The following is a 21,418-nucleotide window of genomic DNA, read 5'->3' on the forward strand; positions in this document are numbered from 1 at the left end:
TTTTTTTGTGGTTTGAATTTGGTGAGTTGTCCTATTGAACCGCGAACACTTGCGATCCCTCTGGTGGCTGTTGATACGTGCGTGATGAGCTCCACGCTTCTCGCTTCCTTCCCACTTTCTCGTCTTCTCACCCTCTGTTCTTCACCTCACATGTGCATTTGGCGTGTGTGCACGTATGCGTAACGAGCCTGTCACACACGCTTCTTAGCCTCTCTCATGTTTTTGTTTGCGCTTTCCCTTCATGCCAACATCCGTGCTTTTTTCTATTTTTACGCTTGCTTTCAATCCTGTTTGTGCTTCCGCCGCCGTTTTTATTTCTCCCCTCCTCAGTGGTTGTTTGTGGTGTTACCTGAATTGCCGTTTTGCACATATGCGGGCTTCCCCTTGACGAGGTTTACCTCTCTCTTCCCTTCCCTGGGTTTGTCGCAGGCCGCCCTGATTCCCTCCCTTCCCCCCTCCCCTCCCGATCCTTTGGTCTCCCTTGTGTACAAGAGAGAGGGCACCGTCGACCTCCTTCGCTTCTCTTTGTTTTCTTCGCCTCTTCGATGATGCGCTTAGTTTGACTGACGCAGTTCAGCGGGTAGAGTTTACATGCTTTTACCTTTTTTGCACTTTCTTTTGACGATTACGGCTCTACGCGGCTTACGTATGGCGGCGAAAAGCCACTACTCTGTGAAAAAAAAAACAAGAAAAGGCGTTGCCAATGCGAAAGGGTGCGCTACTGGAGATGAAGATGAGCGTTGGTGCCATCTTCGTTGGTGCTTCCCATCGCTGAGTCCATGCATTGCGACTTTAAGCCTTATCAAGGTCTGGCTGATACTTCTCCACAAGAATTTTGTCACTGCCGTGTGAACTCGGCAGCCAGGCTATGGTTCCCATCTCTTGCTTCTGGAGCATAGCGTACCCCCCTTTGCATCCTTTTCTTCTCGAGCCCAACGGCTCTTCTCCCTTTCTCGCCTCTTCTCTTCCACTGCCCGCCTTCGTCGACGTTTCTCGGTTTCACTCCACTCCCCTTTTCTCTGCACGGAGGAGAAGCAGAAGTATAGTGTCTCAAAATTCTGTCTTTACACGGCTTGCCAGTGTCCGCACTCGTCCCGTTACTTTCACACCGCGCACACGACGACACTCACCCACCTCCCCACACACTGCACAGTGTCAAGGTGCATCATCTGGATAATTTCTCCTTTTTCCTTTTCGCGGAACACATTCTTCCTTCCTATTACTACTTTGCTTACCTTTGTTGGTAGCCTGCTACCATTTTTTTTGTTTTCGTTTCTTTGTCCTGGCGATTATATACAGGTATATATATATATATTGCTTCGATCATCGTGGGTCTTTGTATCTGTGTGCACCTCTCGCAACACACTTCTGTCAGCGCAATTGTCCTTTTTTTTCCTAAAGTAGTTTGTTGGCCACACACTCTGCGATAGCGCGCTTTCCAGGGACGAGCTGCAGTCTGCACACTTCACTGCCTCTTTACCTTGACGTTATTATTATTATGTTAAGCTTCCCGCAGAGTTTGTCTGCAAGCTGACCCAGAGTCTTTCACTCGAGCGCACACCATCAAAACATCAGCCATGCATCTTTCTGAGCTTTGCCGGGACTCCAACATCGACGTGATCATCGCTTGCCTTCGCCAGGTAGTACCCCTAGAGCCTGCGCCGGCTTTCTCTTTGTCCGAAGGATCAGCAGATGACGACACGACTCCCGCAACTGGAAACTCGGACTTTCATGGGCTGTGGAGCTACCAGGACAATGACGGGCGCACAGCCTTCCATTGGGCCATAGCGCTCAAGAACTTTGACCTGGGTCGCAAGTTGATGCAGGCACCGTACACTTCGCCTGTGCTGACCGAAGATGAGGAGTGGAGCACACCGTTTGCCACTGCCTGTAGCGTTGGGGCACCGCTAGACCTGCTGAGAGAGATTCTGGACCGAAGTGTGGTTGAGTTAGCCGCGCACATGAAGCAGAAGGAGGCTCAGCGAAACCCCACTTCCGAGGAGCAGAACGGCAGCAGTGCCGCCCTGACCGAGCCTGCCCAGGGGAGCAACGACGGAAAGCCGACAAAGTTCTTGTCAGGCATGCCGGGAATTTCGCAGCCCGTCGACGCCACTCCAGCTTCTATTAGCGCCGTGCTTGTTGACGCCGAGGATGCGACGGGACAAACGCCTCTGCTCCTAGCTGTGGGACGTGGGCACCTGAGCATTGTGCGCTTCTTGCTGGAGAACGGTGCAAATTTGATGCATCAAAATCGTAGGGGCCAGTCGTGCCTGCATCGGGCCGTGAACCGCGGAAACATGGAGCTCGTTGAGTTTCTTGTTACGACAAGTGAGAAGAACAACGCGAAGAGCAAGGCAGCGCATCGGGCGTGGATGGACCTGCGGGACAAACACGGCGACTCCGCGCTCTTCTACGCTTCCATGGATAACAATGAGGAGATTGGCCGGTACCTGCTGCGCCACGGCGCCGATCGCGAGCTGCGCAATGCAGACGGCAAAGCATTCTGGGAGATGTAGAGATCGAAGAAGACAAGAAGAGACACTGAGCGCAAACGAAAAACCGTCAACTTCAGCTCTCGTCTAGCATATGTTGAGAAGGTGATCGCTGCTCTTGAGGGCAGCGGCTTATGCGGCTGTGCATGGCTACTTTGCGACAAGGGGGCATCAATCCAGGATCACCTAGCACGTGTACTTCTTGCTTCTTACCACCCCCTCCCCCACATGTCGCCGCTTCCCCATCAAAGTGCATGCATTAATTTGAAAACGCAGTTATCATCTCGGCTTGCATCATATTTTTTTCTCCCTTTTTATGTTTGGACCTCCCCCAAACAAAAGGAAAAGCGTCGAGGTAGTGGTCGTGACCCACTCGTCACCATACGCGTCGTGGGAAGGAAGAGGCGGGGGTGTGCGGCAACACCACTCATGTACACACGGTATGCCGCTTTGGGGCTCTTTTGAAAAGCGAAAAACAAAGAGAGCACTCTTCTGCAAGTATGACCTTTGTCATTGCTTCTTCTTGAGCTGCACCGCAGGAGCCCTTGTGTCGCTTGCGACGCCGCTGCGCATAGTTCGGTGTCTCTGTCGAACGCTGCGGCCCGTTGAACCACGGGGCAACACCCGAGCTCGACCAAGCCCCGTGCTTCCTCCACTTGGCTCGTGTTTGTTTTGCTCTCGTGCGCCCCCTCTTTTTTTTCGTCTATTTTCCATTTCGTGCCAACCAACTCTCTACGCCCCCCCCCTCTCACTTCAGTCCCTGTTGTACAACGTACCGCACGTTTTACGTTGCAAAGTGGCCGTCATGAAGCGTCGTGAGCAGCGCCGACAGCGCGAGCGCGAGCAGCTGCCGGCTGCCTTGACGAAGCTGGTCCAACTCATTCCATCCGACGAGGATGCGCGCAGCTACCTTGCAAGGGAGTTCGCCGACATCACACAGGGCGAAGCGGGGCTGAATGCACCGTGCTCCGCGGAGGGAAGTGGGCACGATGCTGGCGCAGGCGACGCGTGGATCTACGGCAGCGGGCTCGAGAAGCTGCTGTCGGTTCTAGGAGAGGAGGCGTGTCCTGATGGCGCTTTTGATATTGTTCGTATCACTCGCCGCGTGCCGCGTAGCCAATCCACGATTTACAGAATCAACGTGGCAGAGTTGTGCTTTGCGGTTTCCCAGGCGTCGGGCCCGGTGGATGTCCACGAGCGACGCCGCACTGCTGCTGCCACGTCCGGGCCGCTGGACGAGACGATACCTCTTCTGCAGTACTACCGAGGCAGTCGATTTGACGCCATTGTGCATGGCGAGGACCCGTCTTCTGCAGCTCGACATGCCGTCGCCGCAGCATTATCGGAGAAAAACGGCAGCCATCCTGAGATCGCCTCTGCAGGCAACGGCAGCAGAAAGAACGTTGACTCGGAATGGTCGGCGTTCGTGCAGAGCATGTCTACGCCGCTTCCTATGACGCTTCGCCTGCACCACAGCGAGCGTGCTTTGGAGGCCATCGCAACCCGCATGCTCACCACACCCGACATCGCCGCCGTGGTGCGTCCTGTGGCCGCCTTTCCGTCCACCTCTGGTCTCTACTCCTGCAGCAATAGCGACTACCACAGCCACAAGCGCGTGGAGTACGTCTGCCGCACCCTGCACGCTGCTAGCGCCGTGTCATTTCAGGAGGTGGTGTCGGCGATACCGGTGTTTGTGCTGGATGTGCAGCCGCAACACACTGTCGTGGATCTCTGCGCGGCACCTGGAAGCAAAACAGTGCAGGCGTTGGACACTATGCTGAGCGGTGGGTGGTCTGCAGACGTCTGTCGAGGGGTGCTCATCGCAAACGAAAAGGACAGAGTGAAGGCGACGCAGACACTTCCGGCGCGTTTGAAGCGCTACCACGCCCCGAACGTGATGACCACCCGATGCGACGGTGTGCAGTGGCCCCGTTTGTACCTCGACGATCCTACGAACTCGAGCAGCGAGCTGCAAGAACTGCGGTTTGACCGCATCATCTGCGACGTCCCGTGCAGCGGTGACGGCACCATCCGCAAAGAGCGTTCCATCGCCACAACATGGTCGGCAAGCTATGTGAAGTCCCTCGTGCCAACCCAACGTGCGTTGCTGTGCCGCGGCCTTGACCTCTTGGCCACAGGGGGCATTCTAGTCTACAGCACATGCAGCATGGATCCGAAGGAAGACGAGGAGGTGGTTTGCGTCGGGTTGGAGGCTTTCGGCGACAGTGTCGAGCTCATCGACGTGAACGCGGTTCTACAGCAGAAGGGGTTTCACCTGCATTCGGCAGGAGGTATTCTCTCCCCGAATGTGGAGGGGATGCAGCACCCAGTGCTGCCGCCCACGTACGACGGCAACAAGGTCCTGCGCATTTTGCCGCATCGTGATGACACCGGCGGGTTTTTTGTGGCGGCTTTCCGCAAAGTAAAGCAGCCAGACTGGACGGCGCCAACAGTGGTTCGACACAAGCTGAACCACTGGACGAAAGGCAAGCTGTGGGCGCCGGTTGGCGTCGAGGACGAGGCGTGGGTCAACATATCAACCTTCTACGGCTTTGACCGCCGCGACGAAGCGAACTTCGCCTACTATGACGCCACTAGCTCTTCGTCCGGGAAAGGTCTCGTGCCTCTGTATCACCTCAATCCAAATGGTGGGCCCATACGCCGCATCGTTCTCTCGACTCCCGCGCTGGCGGATATGGTGCTGCGCACACGTCCGTACAAGGGCCCTGGCGTGGAGGTGGTTTCCGTCGGTGTGCGCGCGTTCGAGGCATACGACGGGAAGTTTTTGCCCACTGCGGCCTGCCGGTGGCGCGCCGTCGTCGAGTCCGCCTCTTTTCTGGCACCGCGCTTTACTGCCCGAAGGCTGCATTTCCGCGTCTCGAAGCACAAGCAGCTACTCGAGAATCTGCTCCGAAACGGCCACGTTTACACGCGAGATCACTGGAGGGCAGTGCTGGGCGGAGATTCTGCCGTTGTAGCCGCTAACGCGAATCCGAAGGCGCTGGTCAAGCCTGGCAGCCGACTCGAGGCGTTGTTGATGCAGGGCAGTAGTGAATCTACCATCTCTGACGAGGAGGTGGCGGTGCTGCTGACAAGCCAGGTGGAGGTAGGGTGCGTTTTGGTGGGCATCATCTCCGACGAGCCGACCGATGCAGCCGCTGGTCCGTGGTACATGAGCGCGACGCTGAGCGGGCACAAGCTGGAGCTCGCCATTGATGGCTCTCTGCGTGCGTTCGGGTTGATGACGTTTTTTGGCATTCACGACGTTGAGCGTGCCTCGCTGGTCGGCAACAACACCGGCAGTGCGGTCGCAGACGAAGCACCTGAGGAGCAGGCAAAGGAGGTGTAGCACCGGAAGCTGCACACGGCGTGGTGCCGCATGATTCCTGTGCTTTCACTGCAGTGGCTTATCGAGACTATAGTTACGTTTGATTTCAATCGAAGAGGCCATGAAGCATGTCTGCACTGTTGATCCTTTTCCTTTCTTTGTGTGTGCGCACTGTTCTAAACGAGTAACTGCATCTTCACTGACTAAACCGCCAAACTTCATGAGTCGCAGGAGCAGCATAGTTGTCGCCGAGCCCCTCATTACGTGTATGAGGGACGAAAATAGAAATGAGGAGTAGGTATGCATGGCTCTTCGATAGCCGCGACGCGCCTGTGTGCGTGCGTGTGCGCTGGATTCGCCGCTCTGGCTTTCCCACGAAGGGGATGGAGCGCGCAATACATGCGCATTGGAATGCACAGCCATTCTCGCTCTGTGCTCCGGCGTCCTCTTGAAGGTGCGGCTGGTGTTGGAGTAGGGTTGAGGGTCGCCGAAAAAACGCGTGCTTTCTGAACAGCTCACGAGCGGAGCCTCTGCTACTTGGACCAACTCTCTTCCACTACGAACGCTCTTTCGGTATCTTCAATCCATCTTCTCTGCCTCGCTATTCGGTCTTCATGTACCTCTGCTTCACGACGAAGGGAAGTCAAGGCTCAGCGCACAGCAACATCCGCACAAGCGGTATCCTTTACCATCTTTGTGGTTCCGCTTCATCTCCTTCACAGGTGTACACGATAATATCGGCGTTTTTCTTCTCTGTTGCCCTCCTCTCTCTCTTGCTCCCGTTGTGCCATTTCGATACGCGCAAGAGTCGCTGTTTCGTGCCTTACATCTTGCGTTGGTCTCGCCCCGATTGCTCGTGGCGTTTTCTCTTCATCGTTTTTCCGTCTCCGTACGTTGCCGTGTTTCTCCTTACTTATATTGAGGTACGTTGTGCATATTCGCCCATCTCCGCTTCCTTGTCAGACAGCGCGGCCAAGGTGAGGCTGGTCGGGTGCGCGGGCGGTCTCGTTTCGCCATTGCCTCGTGCTTCTAATACACCCTCTTTCCTCCTTCCGTGTTTCCATAGCTCGTTTTTTTTTTTTCGGGTACCGACCCCTTTTTTGTGATCAGCACCATGCAGGTCGGTGTATATGACAGAGATGATCAGATGTGCCAGTATGAGGGCTGCACAGAGATCGATCTACTGCCTGCCCGGTGCTCCAACTGCGACAAGCGATTCTGCACCCACCATCTTTCTCACAACGCACATCACTGTCCGGCTGTGACGGATGTGCGGGTCGGGACGTGCCCCATATGCTATCGCGTTGTACCGTTGGAGTACCCGCGCCAACGCGTGGACGAGGCGGTGTCCCGGCACATTGACCGGGGATGTCGCGATGTACCGCAGGGCAGCTTATTTTACGGCGGCGCCGTGGCGAAGGGGCGGCCCGGTCAGGCGAGCGGTCGCCGCTTGGGCGGCCCGATACGGCCGTGCAGCATTCAAGGCTGCCACGAGGCCTCCGAGACGCGCGTGAAGTGTGACCAATGCGGCCAGACATTCTGCCTTCAGCACCGCGGACCTCTGCAGCACCACTGCCGCGCCGCCGCCGCCACGCGCAGCGCGGTCGCGTCCTCCCCTTCAGATCGGGATGCAGGCATGCTGGTGTCTCTGCCGGGTGACAAGGCGGCTTCCGTGGCATGCCTGCTCACTCATCCCGCCAACACTCCCGAAAAGGCGGTGGGCAAGGCGACAGAGCTGCCCTCGGACATGGTGACATGCCTCGTGTGCTTCCTCATACCCACCTCTGTGTTCAAAAAGGACTGCAACGCTGGCTGCGAAGAGTTCGAGCCGGTGCCCTCGTTCTTCATGTTCATGCCCAAGAATACAGCACTAGGCCGTCTCCTGGACACTGCTGTGGATCGTGCCGCCATGAGCTCACCGGCCGTGCGCACGGGAAAACCCTGGAACTTGTTCGCCGTCACGCTACCTATCCACGCCGAGGCCGAGGCAGCCTACTATTCTCCTCTTCCACTCTCGACGGTGGTGAGAAAGAGTGTCGTCGGCATGGCGGAGCGCACTATTGTGTTTCTCTCGCCGCTCCAAGCCTTGCCCGAGAGCGTGATTAAGGTGGTGAAGGACTTGGATAGGAAAGGGTCGTGGCCGTCACCGTCATTGTCCTCCAGTCAAGGTTGCCAAGTGATGTGATGAGGCGGGGAGAGAGAGGCAGATGAAGGGGGAGGGAGAGTGACGGATTGAGGGGAGCATCGGATGTGTGGGCTTGAATAAGCCGTGACTGCCTCTCTCTCTCTCTCGTTCTCATTGGCGTTGTACCCCCCTCCCCTCCCCGGCCACCCCCTCTCTCTCCTTTGCTAGTTTGTTTCTCCATCCGCTGCCCCCTTTCGTTCTCTTCGTCGCTCGCATGGTACTGCGCTTTCTTTCGTTTTTGTTTGTTTGGTACTCGTTGCACTTCTCTTTGTCGCTACGTCGCGCGTACTCTTCCACCGCGGCCGCCACCACCCCACCTTTCCCCCTCGTCCCTTCCTTCGCAGCCTCCATCGCAAGCGTCGGTGATGGGCATACTGACTTGTCTCCCCTCTCCGTCTTTTCGCTGCTACTTTCCCCTCCCTCATCTTGGGCAAGGGGAACGATGCAGCTTCATGGGGAAGGGACATCGGAGTCCTCGGAGAAGCTCTCCTCCCTATTTCATTCGTCTGTGTTTTCTACTGGACACACCCACCCACACGGGGAAACATACGCATTCGATCTTATTGCACCTCTTCTTGTTAGTAGTTGACAGGGGGCGAGGCTCGTCATGGGGGTGGGGGCTGAGTAGAGGAGGCGTGTCGTCCTCTTTCTTTCTCTGCTCTTTTGGTTTCTGTGCCGAAAACAAGGAGTGTCTTCCCTCCCTCCCCCTCCTCCGACTCCGCCTTCCCACTTCTTTCCGCGCTTCCCTTTCTTAGCTTGCTCCTCCAAACAAGCAACCAACTGCACTCATGTCTGTTCGCATGCGTCAGGAAATGCACATTTCTTTCGCTCGCCAGCCGCACACCTCATGTCTGGCGCTCCTGCTCTTGTCTTCGAAGTGGTTCGATTCACGTTTTGCATCTGATGTTTCCCTCCCCTCCGCATCACAGAGGCACTGGGTTGGCATTGCGTTTCTGTCCTCTGAGCGAACCTCTCTCCTACACGCCCTCCTCCCTCTCCCTCCCTTGCGCGCCTTTGCTTATTTGGGGGTCGTCTGCTCTCGCCATGGAGACGCAGCCCAGTCCAGTTTCGACAACAAAAGTTGCATCTTCTCAGCCCACCTTCCCCCCTGTACAACCGCAACAAGGAGCAACCTATCAATCCACTTCGTTCGGCGACTCACGTTTCCGTCCGTGTCTCTCTTTCTCCCCCGCTCTCCATATTTCCTGTGCTCCCTTCACAGACACACACGCACGCACGCGCACATCTCCATGCATATACATTTATATATGTATAGGCACTTTGTTTTCTCTAGTATTTGCTGAGTTTCCTCTTTTGTTTTCACTGTGCGGTGTGCATCCCCCCTTGCTTCATCCGAAAGGATTCACACACACACACACACACACACAGACGCTGACATTCTCGTTGAGTTCACGCACAGCGCTGCGCTTTGAGCTGAGATACGTTTGAGCGCAAAGGAGGTCACGCCGCAAGCACGGTAGGCGAGCTTTACGCATACACTCACACTTGCTCTACTATTCCTGCTCACCGCGAAAGAACATCTACACCGAAAACGCGACATCACCTACAAAATGAATACCCACCCACCTCAGCTGATGGAGGCGACGTCCGCGAAGATAGTGATGCTCGGTGAGTCCGGTGCTGGCAAGAGCTCCATCGCGCTCCGCTTTACGCGCAACGAGTTCTTAGCCAACCAGGAGACCACCATCGGTGCTGCCTTTCTGTCCAAGACGGTGATGATACCGCCACCGCGCGGAGTCGCGGCTGCCCCCGGCGGTGCCACCTCTGCTCAAACTCTTCAGCAACAGATGCGAGCACTGAAGTACGAAATTTGGGATACGGCGGGGCAGGAACGCTTCCGCTCTCTCGCCCCGATTTACTACCGCGGCGCCTGCGGTGCTCTTGTCGTGTATGATATCACGAATAGCGAGAGCCTCAAGAAGGCTCAGACTTGGATCAAAGAGCTCCGAGCAAACGCAGACCCGTCACTCATTATTGTGCTCGTCGGAAACAAGAAGGACCTGGAGTCTCTGCGGCAGGTGTCCTTCGAGGATGGCCAGCGTCTCGCTGCTGAGGAGCAGCTCGCCGCCTTCTACGAGGCGTCTGCAAAGGACAACAACAATGTGGAGCAGGTGTTTCTCGATTTAGCTGCCAAGCTCCTCGACCAGGGCTTGGGCAACCGTGGCGGGACTGCTGGAGGTGCACGCGGCGGCGTGGTTGCACCGCGCGGCGAGCGCGTGGAACAGAGTAACGAATCGGTCTCCCAGTCTACCTGCTGCTGATCCCCTCTCCGGACTACCTTCGTGTTGCCATCCTCCTCTCTCCTCCTCTCCCTCCTCTGTGGCGTTGTTTGTTCTCGAAGAAGCAACGTCAAAGGGTGGATGCAACCATACAAGGAACGGAAGAGGAAGAGAGAGAGAGCTGCACAGCACAGACGAATTCCCAGCTGAGTGCACCTCAGCTGAGCGCGACGCAATGCGGATTCCGCTGCCGCGTTCTCCACGGCCTAGAATCGCCTTTTCTTGTGCTTTTGATCCGTTCCTCTTTTTTTTATATGTTACTTGCCCTGCGCGTTCACCGCCCCTTTTCGTTTTTGACTTTGTCGGTGGCTTTGACTGCTGTGTGTGCTTTTCCCCTTTCTCTCCCTCTCCCTTATCTGTGATTTGCGCCTTTGCTCTGTCGACACCATCCACGTATGACAGAATCAGCTGCTGAGGTGCACGCCCCAGCACATGCGCACGAACGGAAACGCCAAGACACCAGCCCTCGTCTCTTTTGGTTTCCCTTTGTTTTCTGGTGCTTCCAGCTGCTGCTGTTGTGCCCGACACTCCTGCCTGCACGTGTGGGCTATACAAAAACAAGCGCGCAAACATACACATAGTGAAACTCGGCGCGCGTGCACGAAGTTCCTTGGGTAAAGACGTAGCCAGCAGCAACCGAGCGTGACTTTCGGATTCAAGGCCGCGGCTTTCTTTCTCTCTCTCCTTGCTTTGTCCTCTACGCGTATAGCACGACTCTCTTACACATTTCTCTGAGGCTCGATTAGTCTTGCGCGTGTGCGCCACACATGCCAACAAGAGACATACAACCGCACCCACACACGCACATGCTCACAGACGCGTTGCGGTTATGAGAAACGAAAAATAGGAACGACAAAGCGGGCCAGGGTGTGGGGATCGACAGTGGGTCTCAGCACTGTGCCGTTTATTCGCTCCTCTTCTCCTCTCTCTCTGCCCTCACCCTTGCATGCTCGCCAATGGACGTGCTGTCCACTTGACCCTTGTATGTGTGTTGTCTCTGCTCGCACGTTGCTTCGTCTTGAGCGACTGTTCAAAGGAAGAAGGCAGTGCCATGTTGCCAGCACTGCCAAGCGGGGTCTGCGCTACGCTACCGAGATGATTGCTGTGCAGACATGCCCAGGCAACCGAACAAAGACGAATAGTAGTACAAAGAAAAGCACTGGCCACGGCGACGCCATCGACACGGAAGAGGAGGAGCCGCGGAGAGCGGTAGAGGGGATGGTGGGAAACAGTAGAAGAAACAGTGCCCCATCTTATTCATTTTTCTTTTTGCCTTGGTGGATCAACTGCTTTCGTTTATGCTTTTCGGTGCTGCTGCATGCTTGCTCGATAAGCGTTTCTCTGCTACAACCCCCTCCCTCTTACGCTCTTCTTCCGTTTTTTTTTCGTATCGCGCTGTGTCTTTGTGCTTCTCTTTCTATGATGGCTGTCTGAGAGCTCTCTGCTGTATGTGCGCAGTCTTTTTAGGATTGAAGGGGTTGGTGGCCTTCTGTGCACTTCTGCGCGCATGCGCGTACAGCTGAGTGGCGACATGCATGGACAACCGACCAACAGGAAAAAGCCCTTTCCGTGCGTGTGTTCTCTCATCTTGTCAACGCCCAGTCGTGTTGTCGAATCCGCCCCCTTTCTCTCGCTGCTCTTGTGGGTTGTCCAGTTGACGTTTTCTGCATGCCTCTTTTTTTCTCTCTCCCTCATCTTTGATTTTACTTGCTCACTTCCTCTTCCTATTTTGCAGGCCACACGAAAGCGAAGCGAAGGGTAGGGTGTGCCCTGTGTATGTCTGCGCACCACGTTGTATGCATGTGCTTCTCTCCCTGTATGCTTTTCAAATCACCTTTTCCTTCGCCCCCTGATGAGAGGGGGACACACACCTCAGCGCGTGGTATCTCAGAGTGCAGTATCCCTACTCCGTGGGTCTGGGGTAGCCAAGCAGCACCCCCCACACTGCTGATGCCGAACCGCTTCTGATGGTCACAAGGTCGAGCACCAGCGACGTAGGGGAGGTGAGCGCTATGCATCGCTGCTGATGTCGGCGGCCAGGTCGTGGATGACGTTGCATTGTGGAGCGACCTGCGACAGTGCCAAGCTTGTGTCACCTATGGGATAGGCAACATGTCAGCGCGACTCAAGCGCATCGTACCCGGCCCCTCACACTGCCTCCTGCTGGGGGAGCCATCTCCACCCCGAGAGGGATGCGCCATGGGTGGCGACCGGCACGATGGGAGCCGCTGTGAGGCAACCTGCGAAGCGGGCGGGTGGTGGGTACAGTTCGAGGCGGGGGCCGTGCTCTTAGATGGCTGAGTCGGCGTGTTGCTGGAATGCGTGCTCCGCGCTGCTTTGCACGAAGCGGGTGTTGTTGGGGCCCTTGTGGCCGGGCTACAGGAGGGGGGGGGTACAGTGGAGCGGAGCTCGTGCTCTATTGGAGGAGAATTGCCGCCTCGACAACGCGACATTTCCATCGCCCTCTTTTTTTGTTTTCGCTGTTCACCTTGCTTTGCTTTTCGTCCTTTGCCGCCACCGTGTTGACCTTTTTTCCCTGTTCTTGTCTCCGTGCTGCGGTGCTTCGCTTGTCTTCTCCTTTTTTTCTCCTTTGCCTCTTTCGTCGTCCGTATACACGCACGGGTGGGCGCAGGGGAGGGGGCCCATGTGCACTCCAGCGCACTGCGCCCAGGCGGGCTGTGGGCGGACTCTCTGAAGTGAGAAAGGCCAGCGGCGCGCAGGCAATGGCTCTCCCTATGTGCGGGGCACCCTTGCTCGCTTCGGGGGAATGGTGCGGCGCATTGGGGCGCAGCTGCTGGCGCTGCTGGCCTGTCTCGCGCGCCCCTTGCTTCCGCTTGTCTCTGGTGACTGTGTGTTGGGGCAAGAGGGCGACGCCGGCAAGTTTGCCAAGCCGGTGGGGGCGCTGACGCCAGCTGCGTGGATCGCGGGGCTGGCCGCCGGTCTCAGACGCCAGGCCGGCATCCCCCGAAACCGCGCTGCACGGCGCCACGCGCTGCGGCGGGGGCTCCTTGGCGGCCGCGGTCCCGCACGAATGTGCAGGGATGCTTGGGCCCACGAGGCGGCGGGAGACCGCGCTTGCCTACTCCCGCGCAGGCGCTTGTCCGGGTGCACCGGGTTGCCGCAGCGGCGGGTGGCTGGCGGTGGCGGCGTGGGGCGGGGGCGGTGTTGCTGCCTGCGGCTCCGCTGGCGCTGTGGTGGCCCCCGCCCTCGCCAGAGCCCCGGCCCCGACCTGTTTTGCCATGTGGGAGACCGAACCGGCGTTGTGGCCGGTACGCTGCGCGGGGTTCGCGGATCGCTGGCGGCTGAAAGCGCACCCCGTCTGACGCTATGATCCTGCGCGCGCTGACCTGGTTGCGCGCGCCTCGCTCGCGCGGCATGGGCTGCCCCCTCCCGTGCCTTTGCGGGGGGGGGGCGCGCGGCGGGTTCCCTGTGCGCTGGTGCGTGCGTGTGCGTGGGCCCCTTTCGCCTGCCACGCGCCCGGCTCCCTCTCAAAGGCGTGCGGGCCGGGGGGTGGGTGGGTGGGGCTCCTCTGCGGCCGCAGGCTGGCGGCAACGCCCCCCCCCCTTCTCGTGGTGTCGGCGGGTGCGGGGGCGAAGACAGCGGGCCTGCTAGAAAACGGCGTTGTCTTGGGTCAGGCGCCGGGACGCGGGCGCTGTGCGCACACGCTGTCGGGCACCGCTGGCATATGGCGCATCGCACCCGAACAGGGCAAGAAGAGGCCAGCAGAGCAGGGCGGTGGGCGAAGGGGGCGCGAGGAGATGCATGCGGGCCGGCCCCGCCGTGCATGTGCGCGGCGCGTCCGGCGTCTCCCAGGTGGGGCCGTGTGGGCGGACGCGGCGCCGGTGCCGGAAGCGCGCCGAGAACGCCCCGAGTGACACCACGGAGGCCCCCAGACCCCGATGGAGAGAGCCACCCGCCNCCCANTGCTAGGGAGCCGCGGCGGATGGAAAAACATGGCATGCATGCCGAGCGCAGGATCTGGGAAGGCCCTGGCCTGCGGCTGGCCGGCTTCCTCGCTGAGCTGATCCGGCATGCGCCTGCGCCACCGCCTGGTTACCCGCACGACGGGCGCCACCGCTTCCGCCCTCGGTCAGGGGCGTGGGTGTGGCCTGCGTGGGTCGGGGCGTGCGGCCCGCCGGGTGTCCGTGTGGCGCTGATCGCGCGGCGCGTATCGGAAGAAGGGACGAGGACGGGCAAGAAGGGCTTGCTAGCCGCATGACCCCATTCGACTGCCGACGGCTCGCTCTGGTCGACCAGGGTTTAGCTGTAGTGCGACCGAGGCAGGTGAGCCGTGGCTGTGTGTTTGCGTGTATATGTTCTGATTTGTTCGCGGGTGGAGTTATGGGCACGTTGCTGTGCAGCGGAAGAAAAGGCGAAAAGAAGTGCCTATTATCGTGCCATGTCCCTTGGCTCGTCTCTCTCCATGTTTGGCGTGGTGTTGGGTTCATGTGTGTGTGCGTGTGCAACAACGTTTTCTTTCGCCTCTTAGGCGCGTGTTTTTTGCATGTCTTGCTTGTGTCTCTGCCACACTGGCTCTCCCGCTGTGGCGTCGTGGAGTAGTCTAATGCTGATCCTGTGCTGGCGGCCTTTCTCTTGTTCTCTCGAAGAAGCACTCCTTTCACACCAAAGAAAAGGCCGTGCCAAGAGAGGTACTAGGTGGCGGAGGCAAGACCGCAACGATGCGCAGCCATCACGACCACCACTACACGGGCACGCACACAGGCGCCCATGAAACTTCGTGAAAAGGGTGCAACAACGTCGTTTCGGTGCAAGGGCAGCCGTTGACAGTCATGCGTTGAGCAAGAGCAAGGCAACGTGGCAGGGATTTGGAACGGGAGGTGCACGGTGATACGCTGTCCTCCTGTATCGCGCTCTGGCCGCTGCTTCCCGTTTCACAGGATCGGCAGTTGCTCTTCTCCTCTGACGTGCGTCTGTCTGTGTGTGTGTTTTTTTTTTTTTGGGGGGGGCTGCAAATGGAGATGATGCACGAATGGAGGGGCGCGCTCGAGGTACCACAGCTCAGAAACAGCAAAAAAATAAAAAGATCGTCCGCGCGTGTCTCAACGATGTCTGCAACGTTTTGGTCGTCTTTGCGTCCACCTCACTTTACTCTTGAACTTCCCTTTCTTTCTCTCTTGCTTTCACGGCAACCCACACTCGCCCTTACGAGGCATGTGCCCAACTCTCCGTGTTCAGGCTGCCGACACACAGACACAGTCGCGCACCGTTGCAGTTGTGTGGAAACCACCAGGACCGAGCTGGCAGTGCCGTGTGAGAGCGACGTACAGCGCACACCTAAACTCTACGTTGTACAGCAGTCGAAGACCCTCACCCGGACAGGGTTGCTTCCCGTGAAGACACACATGCACACACACGCACACATACCCACACGTACACCCATACACGTCTTTCATTGCCTGTTTTCTTCGCTGGCGAGTCTCGTGGATAGAATCATAGATTGTTGTACCATACGTTACCGTAGAACTTGCAGAGTTGGGCGGCCAAGTCACCACACAAACAGGCCAACAACCACGTACATCCCCACACCCCCACCAACAAAAAAGGCAAAGGTACGTGGAGAGGGAAAGCTGCATCCTCTTGATTCGAATTTTATCGGCTTCGCTTCTTTGCTCTTGCGTTTCTTCATTTCACAGACGTGAGCACGTTCGTGCTGTGTCTCCCCGCGTTTGTGTGCGCATGCGCCGAGAATTGCCAACGAGTCGAGGTGAAAGGGTACGCTGGCTCACGCGCTCGCGCATTGCCAGTGCCGACTACCGTGATCTCCCACGTTTGAAGAACGGCGGCTCTAAATGGAAAAATCTTCGCCGCCGCCACTGAATGCTGCGACACCGAGTGCCAGCGGCGCTCCTACCGCTAGCGCAGTGCTGGTAGCGCAGCAGCCGGAAGCTAGCACGCCCCCGCCGACGGCGGCGATACCGTCTTTACGCATCAGGCCAGAAACTCGCGCAAGCGTTGCTCCGACAGATGACGATGGGGTGGACGCAGCCGCCGATCGTGACGGATCTTCTTTGTACACTGCAAGTGGCGAGCAGGGCTCATGGAGGGGGCGGCAGGAGAACGCGGAGGCCGTTTCATTTGCAGGCGACGCTTCTGCCTTGCAGAGTGAGAGTGCTGCCGCTCTCGAACCTGCGGGGTCTCCGCCTGCGCTGCGGCGGCCGTCGCTTCTGTTCGACACGGCGGTGACCACAGACGCGCTGTTTGCGCGCGTCCAGCAGCCACCACGACCGCCAGAGCTGCCACAGGCGCACCCACCCCCCTCTGCTGGCGATACAAAGCCTCGGCGCACGGCGGGGCCGATCTCTTCCATTCTTGGACGTCCTCCGCCGGCACCGCAAACTACTATGACCACTGCCGCAGCACCTTCGGGCGGCTCGTACTTGTACTCCCATCCAACCCCGCAGCGCGACTCCTCCGCGTCTTCCTCTCTGGTAATGCCGCCTGTTGTGCCTGGGCGGCCGCGCAGCGCCTCCCCCACCTCGACTGTGGACTACATTGATATCGAGCATAAGCAGAACGAGCTGCGTCACGCGGTGGAGCACCACGTGCAGTCCCTAGAGCGCTCTCTCGCCTTGCGTGAGGAGGAAGTGGCCACCCTGTCATCGCGACTGCGCAAACTCGAGGAGGACTACCAGTTCAACTACAACCTCATAGCGGAGCGGGATGCTGCATTGGAGGAGGCCTCGGGGCAGCTACAGCGGCTCTACCGCGAACTGAAGCGCCTGACAGAGGAGTCGACGCGCATGGAGAAGATAATCGACACGGCGGAGAGTGATATCAAGGCGGCTCGGCAGCGTGTGCGTGAGGTGGAGGAGGAGCGCGACGCTGCGGTGCGGCAAGTGCAGAAGGACTACATCATAAAGGAGCGCTATTTGGCGGAGGCCGTGCGCGCGAAGGAGGCGGCGCTCGAGAAGGAGCAGGCGGAGCAGCACGCGTGGTACAAGGAGCGAGCCAAGGCGTTGGAGGAGGAGCGCGCCGCCATGTCTGATCGCAGTGCTTTGGTGTCCACGGAGACGGAGGAGCGCTTCAAGCAGCAGGTCGCCCGACTACAGTCTGAGGTGGCGGGGCTGCAACAGGCGCTGAAGGACGCTCGCCAGCAGAAGGCAGACGCCGAAAACCGTATTGTGGCAACGGAGGAGGCGAACGCCGCCCTCACGCACGAGTCTGCCGTGGCCCAGCAGCGTCACGAGGCTCTCGCACAGGAGGCGGCACTCGCCAAGAGGAACTTGGAGGATCGACTTGTGCGAGTTGTCGGCGACGCTGAAAAGCGTCTCCTCGCAGCAGAGGCGACTGCGCGGGAGGAAGCGGGCCGCGCCTCGCGCGCGGAGCTAGAGCGCACTCGTCTCCAGTCAATGCTGGCAGAGGTGCAGGAGCGCTTGCAGCACCTAACGACGCGCTACGATGAGGACGTCGCCCGCTTCACGAAGGAGCGGCAGCAGCTCCTCAAGAGCAGCGATGAGGCGATGGCAGCCACCACCTCAGCAGAGCAGGCATTACACGACACGAAGCGGGAGCTGGAGCAGCAGCGCCGCCTGGCCGCGGAGGAGGCGACACGTCTGCGACGCGAGATCGAGCGCGCGCAGGAGACGTCCGAGGCGACCCACAAGGAGCTCGTGACTGTGAAAGAAAGCTGTCACAAATGGAGGGCGCAGGCACAGCACCTTGAGGCCGAGGTGCATCGCTGGAAGACGGAGGAGAGCAAGACGGCGGCCAGTGGACGGCTGGAGTGCTCCGCATTGGAGGAGAAGTGCCGGCAGGCCGAGCTTCGGGTGCAGCTCCTCGAGGAGGAGGTCCAGCAGGCAAAGAAAACTCGGCAAGGTGCGGTGGAGCAGGCGCAGGCCGAGGCGATGCGGCTCACGCGCGAGCTTCACGCCAGCGAGGCGGCGCGTCGCGCTCTGGAGGATCAGTTTCACCTGCAGGAAGACGTCAGGGAGGGGCGAGATGGGCTTCAGATGCTGCGCATGGAGAAGGAGCAGCTGCAGAAGCGTGTGGCGGAGCTCGAGCACACCAACGCAGAAGTAAGACTGCAAGTGGCCAACTTCGCTGCTGAATTGCAGAACGACCCGGTCATCAAGGCTGCCAAAGAGACACAGCAGCGCGCTGTAGCGCTGCAGCAGGAATTGGAACAGGCCAGGGCGGAGGTGCAGCTGCTGCAGGGCTCGCTGAGGGACAAGGAGGAGGAGATGGCGCGACTGCAAACTGAGCTGTTGCGTGTGCAGGTTCTCGTCACCAGCGACGAAACAGAGTTGCCTCCTCTGGACATGCAGACCCGGCTCGCCGCTGGCGCTGCCCACCTCAGCGACCACGTCTCGCGTGCGCTGCAGCGGCAGCAGCAGCAGATGCGCTCAGAGTACAGCCGCATGCGCGAATCATACGAGGAGATGGTGCGCGAGCTGGACCGACAGCGACGTCGTCGGCGCAGGCCGGCGCGACGTTCGCGCACTGCATCAGCGGCCTCGTCGTCCTCGACGAACTCTTCGTCAACTCGGGAAGCCGAGCTCCCGGGGCGACATCGCAAGCGAGGGGGTGAGGAGCCGCCGGCCGCCGCCGGCGCCTCCGTTCCGCCAGCACTTCCCGACTCCAGGACGACACACCTCCTGCAGGAGTCGGAGGTGTGGCGCCAGCGATGCGTGCAGCTGGAGCAGCAGTTGCTCACCGTGCTGCGTGAGCGCGATCGCCTCAAGAAGGAGCTGCAGCTGGCCAAACAGGACGCCGCGGCCCTCGGTGCCGAGAAGGCTTCTCTGGTGGACCTTAACTCGCTTCTGAAGGCGCAGCTACGAGAGGCGTATCGGCTGCGTGCGGATGACGCTAACGTTCGGCTGGCGCGAGGACCCACGACGGCCAACCCCTCTGCCCGTGGATCGGAGGTACGCATCTCTCCTGAACTTTTGGCGGCAGCTCTCCAGGCGTTGGAAGACGGCACTGCTGCCGGTTGCGACATAGCGGGCAGGCCTCGCGCGCGGAGTGCGGCGGGTGCGGAGGCAAACACGACGCGGCGCCGCTCACGCGCCGACGAGGCATCAACGCTGAAGGAGTCGCCTGTTGTGCGCTCCACCCGCGGCTATTCCGCACCATCGCCCTCGCCCTCGCCCGTTGCTTCGCAATCCATGTCAGCGCAGCAGGCGCAGGAGCGGTTGACCACGCTGGAGCACGAGATAGAGGCCGTTCGTGAGCAGCTCGCTACCGCCTCTAGCACGGCGCAGCAGCAGCGCCAACACGGCCAGGCGGTGGTTCGCCGTGGCAACGCGGCTGTGCGGCACTACGGTCTCGGTGACTGAGGCTGCTCCTGAAGTAGTCTACGAGGGGCACAAGTACCACACTTTTTTTGTTTGCTTTTGTGCGGCTTCTCCAGCAGCGCACTTACACCGTGGACGGGCGATGCGAGCAATAAGGATTGCCTGCGAGTCGGCGAAGGGGAGGGTGTGGAGGGCCGACACGAGCGCCACCACAAACTCTTTCCATGGATCGCTCGAGCGATAGCGACCGAGAGGTGCCGGGAAGATGGGGGGTGACGAGGGGCGGGGTCGTTGCCGAATGCTTCATGGCGAAAAACGCAACGAAGTAGACACCAGACAACGACAAAAAAAGATGGGATGGGTGAAGGTGCGCGCTCTCGCACGCCGCCAGTTTATCAATGCTCTCTGTTCGCGCGTTCTGCCCGTGCATCCTTATACTCTTGCTTTATGCTTCTCCGCCATCTGCTGCTTCTTGCCTTTCTCCTCCACACCGGCGCGTCATTCCAACGCATACACTCACACACTCGTGTGCAGAGAACTTCACGTGCTCTTTCACACTCTAGCAACGTAGCTGCATTCGCACATCCGGACCCTCCGACCCACGCGCACGACAAAGTCCAAACACAACTGCCATTTGGCACCACTGACCCTGCCACACAGAGACATACACTGCAGCTCGCGCCGCATCTCACAACCTACCGTGACAACCAGAAGCTGCACAACACCGCGCCACCACCACCACCGCCACATATTCCACAATGGGAGGGAAGAACTCCACGCAGCGCCAGGGCGCGCAGCTGCGTAATGGAAACGGAGGGGGCAGCACGGCGCCCGGGCGGCAGGCTCCTAGCAACATGCCGCCGCACTTAGCGGATCAGTACGACAATAATAGCACCCGTCAGCGCAACCAGCCGCCTAGCAACGCCAACAACACCACTCCGCCTCAGCAGAACGCTCCCCAGCCGCCGCCGCCGCAGCAGCAGCAGCCGCAGCCGCAGCAGCAGAATAGGAGCGGCAACCCCATGGGGAACAACGCTGCCAACAACAGCAACGAACGCGGCGGCGTGCAGGAGGGTCAGATGGTGAAGATGCTAGCCACTATAGAGGCGTCCACGGTGAGCTATATGCCAGCGACGCAGGTGCTCACGTTCTACATCACGAGCATATGTGAATCGCTGACCTACGAGATCCACACCGGTGTGAAGGAGTTCGTGCATAACGGCACTGTGTGCTATAGGCCCAACAGGCCAAAGCTGGAGCCCGTCAAGACGGAAATCCGCGGCCCGCAGGAAAACCGCAAAATCACCTTGAAGCTGGACATCAACTCGCTGGAAGAAAAGGAGAAGTCGTTCAACAAGCACTACCCAAAGCAGATGCCGTGCGTTATCGTGCTCCGCTACAAGACTACTGAGATCTGCAAGAGGGACGACGGCCGCGACAATAACAACCAAACCGAGGAGGAAATGCGTGTGGAGCATACGGAGCACACCTCCGTTGACCTCGCGGAGAAGCCGAAGCGCCGCGTCATCAGCCAGATTGTGACGGCGGGTGGTAACGCATACACAGTAGAGAACCTTTACGGTGTGGACAACGACGGGACGGCGCCGGCGAGCGGCAACGGCGGTGGTGCCGTAATGATCGGCTCGACGATCGAGGATGAAGAGGATGGACTCTGCGTGATATGCCTGACAAACCCGAAGGACACGGCTGTGATGCCGTGCCGCCACATGTGCATGTGCAAGGACTGTGGCGAGCAGCTGTTGAAGCACAAGCCTGTGTGTCCCGTGTGCCGTGCCCCGATTTCGACACTGCTGCATATGCCCTCGTTGAGCAACAAAGCCGCTGCTTCGACGGCATAG

General features: G+C 59.0%; 6 protein-coding genes across 6 annotated transcripts; all 6 read left to right on the top strand.

Annotated features, from left to right (window-relative positions):
• Nucleotides 1–1,820: 1,820 nt before the first annotated feature.
• On the top strand, nt 1,821–2,516 carry LINJ_18_1110 (conserved hypothetical protein; the record flags this gene model as incomplete). Its single annotated transcript, XM_001464888.1, has 1 exon — nt 1,821–2,516. The coding sequence occupies one exon, from the start codon at nt 1,821–1,823 to the stop codon at nt 2,514–2,516; it is 696 nt and encodes a 231-aa protein (XP_001464925.1).
• Nucleotides 2,517–3,297: 781 nt separating this feature from the next.
• On the top strand, nt 3,298–5,841 carry LINJ_18_1120 (putative methyltransferase; the record flags this gene model as incomplete). Its single annotated transcript, XM_001464889.1, has 1 exon — nt 3,298–5,841. One exon carries the CDS (start codon nt 3,298–3,300, stop codon nt 5,839–5,841), a length of 2,544 nt encoding a protein of 847 aa, XP_001464926.1.
• A 1,093-nt stretch (nt 5,842–6,934) lies between these two features.
• On the top strand, nt 6,935–8,005 carry LINJ_18_1130 (conserved hypothetical protein; the record flags this gene model as incomplete). The annotated part of the gene is made up of 1 exon (XM_001464890.1): nt 6,935–8,005. The coding sequence occupies one exon, from the start codon at nt 6,935–6,937 to the stop codon at nt 8,003–8,005; it is 1,071 nt and encodes a 356-aa protein (XP_001464927.1).
• A 1,571-nt stretch (nt 8,006–9,576) lies between these two features.
• LINJ_18_1140 (putative ras-related protein rab-5) lies at nt 9,577–10,287 on the top strand (the record flags this gene model as incomplete). Its single annotated transcript, XM_001464891.1, has 1 exon — nt 9,577–10,287. The coding sequence occupies one exon, from the start codon at nt 9,577–9,579 to the stop codon at nt 10,285–10,287; it is 711 nt and encodes a 236-aa protein (XP_001464928.1).
• Nucleotides 10,288–16,757: 6,470 nt separating this feature from the next.
• Nucleotides 16,758–19,601, top strand: LINJ_18_1150 (conserved hypothetical protein; the record flags this gene model as incomplete). Its single annotated transcript, XM_001464892.1, has 1 exon — nt 16,758–19,601. The coding sequence occupies one exon, from the start codon at nt 16,758–16,760 to the stop codon at nt 19,599–19,601; it is 2,844 nt and encodes a 947-aa protein (XP_001464929.1).
• A 716-nt stretch (nt 19,602–20,317) lies between these two features.
• Nucleotides 20,318–21,418, top strand: LINJ_18_1160 (conserved hypothetical protein; the record flags this gene model as incomplete). The annotated part of the gene is made up of 1 exon (XM_001464893.1): nt 20,318–21,418. The coding sequence occupies one exon, from the start codon at nt 20,318–20,320 to the stop codon at nt 21,416–21,418; it is 1,101 nt and encodes a 366-aa protein (XP_001464930.1).

This window comes from Leishmania infantum, chromosome 18 (genome assembly GCF_000002875.2).
Source record: "Leishmania infantum JPCM5 genome chromosome 18".
In the NCBI taxonomy this organism is placed as follows: domain Eukaryota; phylum Euglenozoa; class Kinetoplastea; order Trypanosomatida; family Trypanosomatidae; genus Leishmania; species Leishmania infantum.